This window comes from Blastomyces gilchristii (genome assembly GCF_000003855.2).
Source record: "Blastomyces gilchristii SLH14081 genomic scaffold supercont1.8, whole genome shotgun sequence".
NCBI classification, from domain to species: Eukaryota; Fungi; Ascomycota; class Eurotiomycetes; order Onygenales; family Ajellomycetaceae; genus Blastomyces; species Blastomyces gilchristii.
Window position 1 is genome coordinate 818,572 of NW_003101675.1, and position 7,523 is coordinate 826,094.

The 7,523-nt window shown below is 41.6% G+C and overlaps 2 protein-coding genes and 1 pseudogene across 3 annotated transcripts; 2 read left to right on the forward strand and 1 right to left on the reverse strand.

Annotated features, from left to right (window-relative positions):
- Positions 1 to 1,502: 1,502 nt before the first annotated feature.
- Positions 1,503 to 1,811, forward strand: BDBG_17081 (uncharacterized protein; the record flags this gene model as incomplete). The annotated part of the gene is made up of 1 exon (XM_031724880.1): positions 1,503 to 1,811. The coding sequence occupies exon 1, from the start codon at positions 1,533 to 1,535 to the stop codon at positions 1,809 to 1,811; it is 279 nt and encodes a 92-aa protein (XP_031578371.1). The 5' UTR covers positions 1,503 to 1,532.
- Positions 1,812 to 2,214: 403 nt separating this feature from the next.
- BDBG_04862 (uncharacterized protein) lies at positions 2,215 to 5,175 on the forward strand. Its single transcript, XM_002624952.2, has 3 exons — positions 2,215 to 3,786; positions 3,896 to 3,939; positions 4,007 to 5,175. Exons 1-3 carry the CDS (start codon positions 3,100 to 3,102, stop codon positions 4,056 to 4,058), a joined length of 783 nt encoding a protein of 260 aa, XP_002624998.1. The 5' UTR covers positions 2,215 to 3,099; the 3' UTR covers positions 4,059 to 5,175.
- Positions 5,176 to 6,824: 1,649 nt separating this feature from the next.
- On the reverse strand, positions 6,825 to 6,913 carry BDBG_17082 (annotated as a pseudogene). The gene has a single exon. The product of its transcript is annotated as a tRNA-OTHER (tRNA).
- Between the last annotated feature and the right edge of the window lie 610 nt (positions 6,914 to 7,523).

Genomic DNA, 7,523 nt, shown 5'->3' on the forward strand with positions numbered 1-7,523 from the left:
ACTAATGCCTAGAGATATGCAGAATAGATAAATATAAGGAAAACATTTCAATGTAAATAAATCATCTATCAGTTTTGCTGGGTTGCTGTTTGCATAAGTTTAACTAACTCCTAATAACTAACTTATAAGAAGTCTGTTCCCAGTTTGATCAACGCACTTCCTTGAGATTATCTGCTATTTCCATATATCCATTGCCATTGTTCATGTTGGCATGGCAACTGATAAAAGAATCCCATTATCATCATTCATTCTGAGAGTGGTGGTTGGGTTGGGTTGGGTTGGGTTGTGTAAAAGGTGGCGAGAATAATGTGTGTGTACATGTATGTACATTGTTTTTGAGTTCATTTGATTCCTTGAAATGATAGTAAGGATGATCAATGGCTTAGTTAAATAGTTTATTATTATTATTGCTATCAAGTCAAGTGCTTGGAGACAGCCAACCCCGGTGAGGCTGTGCTCCGCTCAAACTTTACTTGTTCATTCGCAACGGAATTCTATCTACAGGTACGTTGGATTTGCTCTACTTATAGTCTGGTTCGAAGGGGCAAATGATGATAAATGATGGCAAGTCAGCGACCACGTTGTTGTTGTTCCCCGTTAGTTAGGATAATGCGTAATGGAACGGGTTGTTGGGCTGAGTTGCATTTGATGTGTTAGTATGTGGGAACTTTCCCACACACTTGGGCTTCTTCTTTTTCATTATTTATTTTGACTTTTGTGGGATGGATGTATTTATTTAATTCTCTGGACTTGGACTCCAGAGTACAGTACGGAGTAACGTAACGGCGGGGAGGAGTTGATATTTATCATTATTTATCTGCCCAAACAACAAGAAGAAACTCGGACCAAAACCGAAGAAGACAAGGTTCTGGCCAGATGAATAATAATAATAATAATAATGGGCCATCATCGGTGGTTTGGTTCCGTTGTATGTATTATTAATTATTCATTATTAGTGTATGTATGTTGAAGTAAACGGGGTGGCGGCGGAGATCTACCCAGAAGATCAGAAGATACCTTTGGGGTATTGGTTATCTCGATGAAACCGTTCTACGCGGCCAGGACCAAGTTTCTGTCGGTGTCGCTGGGTTGGGTGGAGAAGTCGAACCGCCGTGCAGAGGAGAAAAGAGAGAAAAAACTTACGACGTGTATAAATAACTAACTAGTGGTGGGTGGGTATGTATGTGAAGTTAACTAATAGGAAGCTCCACCAGATGTTTTAGATCGATCCGGAGGCTGATTCTGGGAAACACAAACTCAAAAGCCTACGCTGTACTAGTAGTAGTAGTAGTAGTAGTAGTAGTTAACTACTCCGACTGAGAAGTGATTGCGTGAGGAATCCGTGATCCGTTCCGTATTGATACACTGGCTGCGTTATGTTATTGGTGGTTGCCGGTGGTTTACTTGTGTTCCTGGTTTTATTATTAATATTCCTGTTTCTTGTTCCTGGTTTTGTTCCTCGTTCCTGGTTCCCATCCAATCATGTCGCGGAAACAGACCCCAAAAAGGAGACCAGCCAGGGGAACCAGCCAATGGGGAGCAAGAGTATAGTTATATATAAAGGCAAAGGCAACAAAATCAACAAATCAACATCGATGCCGTTTGCTGCTGCCCCGGCTGCTGCCACCCACCACCGTGTGCCACGTCGAGCAAGGCCAGACAGGAGGAAGTTTTCTTTTTTCCCCTTTTTCCTTTCCTTTGTTCAAGGAACGAATTGTTTCAAGAGTGAACTGGATATGGCAAAAAAGCGCCTAACCAAGAATTTTCCCTCTCTCGAGTTCCCGTATTATCCCGGTGGTTTGTATCCATAAAATGATGATAGATATAGTAGTAGTTATAGTATACCACTTAACTAAGTTAAAAATACAAACTGCGAAAACACGAATCCACGAATCCAAAGCTCCCAGGTGTTCCAGGGTTGTATACGGAGTACTCCATACATATTCCTGTCTTCTCATCTCAGGTTGATTGATGGCTGATGATGACGGCGGATGAATGAGGTGTCCAACCCTCCGCGATTGGCTGGCCCAGCTGGCGGTGGAAATCGAAGTCAGACAACAGTCTTATTAACTACCCACCCGAACTCGGAACTCGCCCCTAACTCGCCCCGCTAAATTCCCCACTAACTGGCCCCTAAGCCTAGCGTGCGGGCCTAGAACCGGGGCCTAGGCCAGGGCGGTCCCTTCTCTGTCATCAATCTTCTTCCTCGCTTCCTCTTCCTTTCTTCCTTTCTTCCTTTCTTGCTCTCTTTTTTGCTTCTCCTCTATCTCCACTTCTCCACATCTCACTCACTCTTCTCTTCTCTTCTCTTGTCTTTCTTTCACCCTTTATACTCTCCCTCGCCTCCCGCTCTTCTGAGAATATATCCTTCTCATGTCCTTCCTTTCATGTATTTAAGCCACTTATCTCCCCTCCCTCCCCTCCCCTCCAGACCAGTCCTCGACATTCATTCCTTGTGTCGATCGACGAATCCCGGGGTTACCTTGCAGCATTCCGTTGGGATACATCGCGCTTTGCCAACCTGTCCTGGTCCGTTATCCTTCGAACATCGACGTCAACACCGTGTTCAACACTTGTTTCCGATCCATTCACTCCTTCACCTAGCTTTCTAAGGAGATAGCCTCCAGCTCTCGCGGTGCATTTTTTTTTTCCCCCTCACTCTGAAAAAAGACTGCAGAGCAGCCCCTTTTCACGATACACCCACCCTGTCTATCTATCTGCAGTGCGCTGCTACTGCTCCTGAATCGCCTGGCTCGATTGAATTCCGTTCATTGAGAAATACATTCAACACTACTCTGAACATACAAACGGCATATATATCCCACTCGAATATTGATTCGTACATATCTACCCTTTTTTTTGGTTTTTTGGCATCTCGTTCGTACCATACGATCCAGAGCTAGTTCTCTGTCAGTCGAACTTCCAAACTCGATAGCCCCATCGCTGTCGCAAAGGAACGCTGCCAGCACGCGACCAAGAACGACAACGGTCTATTACCTTTCCTCCGCTTTGATAGCGCACTCCCTTTTTTTCTTTTTTTTTTCTTTTTTTTTTCCCTTTTTGTTCGAGGGGCGATTTGCTTCATTTTCAGAAGCAAAAATGGCTCCCGATATCCTAAAGTCTTTGACTGTTGCGGCTGGCCTGTTGGCCTCTGTCTCGATCGCGGCTCCCGTGAAGCATCTCGAGGTTTGGGAGACTGTGACCCAGCACGTCTTAACGACGGTTGTGGTCACCACCACCGTGGATGGTGTACCAGGAGAGCCCCAGACGATCCTCCCTCCTGTCTTGACCCAGGAGAACCAGACTCACGTGTCTACTTCATCTGCTCCTCCGACACCCAGCGAGCCAGCCCTTATTCCCGCACAGTTCCACCAATTGTCCCCAGTCACATCATCACCGCCATCACCTCCCGCCCCGATAACTACTAAGGCCTCAGAACCCCCTCCACCTCCACCTCCAGCAATTCCTCCCCCTCCCCCTCCACCAGCAGTTCCTCCCCCTTCGCCTCCTCCACCAGCAACTCCACCCCCTCCGCCGACGTTTCCACCGCCGCCCGGTGGGATCTGCACCGAACACAGACCTTGCACGGGAGACATGACTTATTATGACGGTGGATTGGGTTCCTGTGGCTCTGACATTAAGACCGACGGAGAAGACGTGGTTGCCGTGGGAGTTGGGTTGTCGGGGCCACGCAGTAACGACAACCCCCTCTGCGGTATGATGGTGACTATCCGATTCGACGGTAAAACTCACAACGCCACCGTGAAAGACAAGTGCGGGGGCTGCGTAAGTTCCTTCCCCACTCCTTTCCAAATCTCTGTCTCACTCTTTTTTTAAGAGAAAATCACAAGATTGCATTGAACGCTAATTTTGCCGTTTTTTTAAAAAAATACAGGGTAACGGTGATCTTGATGCGACGAGATCTCTCTTCAAGAGATTGTAAGTTTTCAAACGCTCCCCCCCCGTCATATTATTATACAAGTATAAACTAACCTTTCATTCACAGTGGAGATGAGGATCGGGGCCGTCTTGGAGGTGTTGAATGGTGGTTCACTTAGTTTTCAAGCGAAAACGTGTCCCATCCAGGCAGATGCCTACCTACCTCCTGTGTACGAAATATACATCGTCTGCTCTAAGGTCGGGTTGAGTGGGGGTCAGAGGTAAACACCCGCACGGAAAAAGAGCAAAGAGAAGGAGAAGGAGAAGTTAGACGAGATTAACAGAAAAGTCCTCTCCATGCAACTGGAGAAGATTATGTCAACGTATCCGTCTGGCCTATCTATTGAAGGAGGTACTGCAAAATATCAGTCGATGGGTCGAGCTATTAGAAAATTGCTTTTGTTCCTTTTACCTTGATTTTATGTTACTACTCGCTCTTTTCTTCTTCCTCTTGTGGGCTGGCCTGAACGTTGGAAGAGAGAAGGGCAGCAGGCGGGCCAACACTGTAACTGCAACGCCATCCATCCATCCATGATGTCCCAAGAATAGTGGGTGGGTGGATGATAGTTCTAGTGTCCTCCCAAGTTCAGTCAGTGACATGGTGTTTCTGTCAAGATGAGACTTTTATCTACGTGTCTTGTTTATAGAAATAAAAATAAAAAAACAATTGCTCATTGAGGTGCTCAACTCAGTCTCTCTTTCTCTGTGACTTTGCACTTTGTGTGATTTTATTTGAGAATTCCACTCACTGAAAAAATAAATATATTTACTAGTGAAGGTATGATTTAGATTTATTATTTTTATAGATTGATTATAGATAACTATATTATTCAAAGTAATTAATTAAAATGAAAATAGTTATATATATAGAAGTGTTCATGAATTCATCTTGAGAAGCAGAACTATACTTGACTCTGAGAACTAAATCACAATTAGCATTTGTGTCTCACTGCCTTCAGTGCCTTGATATGATCAACAGGCAAGCTAAATTAGCAGCTTTCAGCCAATAAGCAAGCAGTCATAAATGAAGGTGGTAGAAAAATACCACTAATTGTGGCCTGGTTCTGTTCTCAGACAAGAGAATATTTGAGAAAGATATCTATGTCAAGATACTTAGAGCCTGTTCGGTGCATCCGTACTTTTGTGGTTCGGAAGAACGTACGACCGTCGGATAATAACGCGGCCGCTTCCGAACTTGCTTACAAATGTAAAGGGGCCATAGCGGCCACCAATTAATTCTAGAATAGTTGAAGGTTGTATTGATAGATCTATCTACAAGAACATAATATAGTGGTGGGTCATGTGATCTAGTGGGATCGCTAACCGCAACGGCTGTAACAGCCAACACCCCCTCTTGAGATAACAAGAATCACATACAAAAACACTCAAACCATCAAGATAGTCTGTCAAAACCAAATACAAATGTAAAATTAAACATTCCCAACTTTTACACCTGTAAGACCTAGCAAAATCATGAATTATACAAATATCACAGTGTTTAGAGATTTAGTGAGTTTATTCACTGTTATCTGAGTGATGAGAATGTATTCTAAATCAATAACTCTCTGATTCAACTGTCAATATAAAAAATGAAAACATGTGTCAATGTGCTTACTTCAGACTGTAATGACTATTATCTTTGTAAGATCTATGACATTCTTATTATCAGTAAGAATCTGTATTAAAGATGTAGTAATGAAGTTAAGCTTAATTATAAGATTTCAGATTCATATTACTTCATAAACTGTCTTACTAAGAGTTATATATTTAATCTTATTAAAACTTAGAGATATATAAGATTGTTTTACTGAATACTATGAAATCAGACTGTCTATAAGCTTAAAAATGTAGCTGAATATTAATTTTCTATCATTATTCAAGAGACTGACTTAATCAGAATCTGAGTAGTTGAAGAGTAGATAGAAATCATCAGAGAAATCAGAGAGAATGAAAAGATTAGTAGAAACAGTTCTCTTATATAAACTGTATCTGTAGAAAATGCTCAGATTCATGATCTTTTTCAAATAATATATAATATATAATAAAGTCTTTCAATATTAAGATATTGAATTAATATTTCATTGAGTGAGTAGTAAGATAGTATAAGTAATATCAGAATATATTTTAACTGTAAGATATTATAAGCAATTCATATTATATTAATATTACTGAATTGTGAAATCAGTCTCTTTCTCAGATATAGAGAAATTATTAATATAAAATTCATTCTTTATTAATATTCTGATAACAGCTGTATTATCAAGATAGAAATTCTTAATAAGATATTTAATATATTAATAATGTATTAAATCAATTTCTTTGTCTGAATAGTTAACTTTTATACTTAGATACTTAATTAACTGATGTAGATTCTTAACTTTCAATTTCTTACTAAGTATACTTACTAGTTAATCAGCATTCTCAGAAACTTTAAATATGATATTAAGATTATCAATATAGATTATTATATAGAGGTGATATTTGAATGTATAATATCAGAGTACTGAATTATAGACACTGACTATAAATTCAAGATTACTTAACAGAGCTGTTAAGTAATTATATCAGATCTTGACTGCAGGATTCAGACTATATAGACTACTATTATTATTATTATTATTCTTCCATTATACTCATATGCAAGCGGAGCTTATGATGAGTCCTTGCGTGATGTTAAATACAGGTCAAGTGTTGGTTATACAGGAGGAAATACAGGTGTTGAGACCACGCCAAGATAACAAGAACATAGGAAAATACAAAGGAGTGACAATTAGATACATGCGATAATAACTTCCCAGCCCAGGAACATAGAGCGATTCATTGGAGCGATTTGTACACCTCTGTATTTATTAGGAACCTGAGGTGCTTGAGTTCCGGATTTAATGTATCCCCTGCGGGTTTCGAACCCACGCGCCTTGGTTTCCCACGCCAAGGCGCTACCAGGTGGCCGCATTAACCATTCGGCCACCGGGGCCTATATAGACTACTCTTAATTATACAGATAAGTGGTTTCAGCAAACCTGTCTCAAAGTCAGTGAATTGTCTTATATAGATCTTCTTAGTGAGATACTTATGAAAATATGTTATTACTATATTTACTTAATAAAGTATTCAACTGCATACAACACAGTCTACTGAAGACCAGCTTTATCTCAACCGCTCCACCACGAACTCGCTCGATTTTTCGAATAAGAACCCGCCGATAGATCCATCGAAAAGCCCTCGATCATACGAGCATTTTGACCCCATCGCCGACCGCATACCCCGTGTGGTGGTGGAGTTATCCAGTCAAATGTGAACCAGACGTCGTTCGGAACTCCTGCGTGGGATTATCCCTCATTCTCCCCTACCACACCACAACCCCGGGCCAAATTGCCATACAAATTGTAAGGTGAAGAGACCTAGCTGTATGCACCAATCTTCTCGATTTTGGAAGATCCCCGATCTGTAGTTGTGGAGATATCTGAGGTGCGACCTCCGCGAAAACCCTGTCCATCTTTGATGTTCCAAAACACCAACGCCAAGTCCCACCCTCGTACCGCCCTTTCCAATCTGGCCCATCCCCGGCAGAAAAATACAAAAAG

Excerpts from the sequence above, each read along its gene's own strand:
- BDBG_04862 (XM_002624952.2), top strand. The coding sequence starts at position 3,100 with ATGGCTCCCGATATCCTAAAGTCTTTGACTGTTGCGGCTGGCCTGTTG. Across the intron at positions 3,787-3,895 it reads AAGACAAGTGCGGGGGCTGC|GGTAACGGTGATCTTGATGC; the intron begins GTAAGTTCCTTC and ends AAAAAAATACAG. Across the intron at positions 3,940-4,006 it reads AGATCTCTCTTCAAGAGATT|TGGAGATGAGGATCGGGGCC; the intron begins GTAAGTTTTCAA and ends TTTCATTCACAG.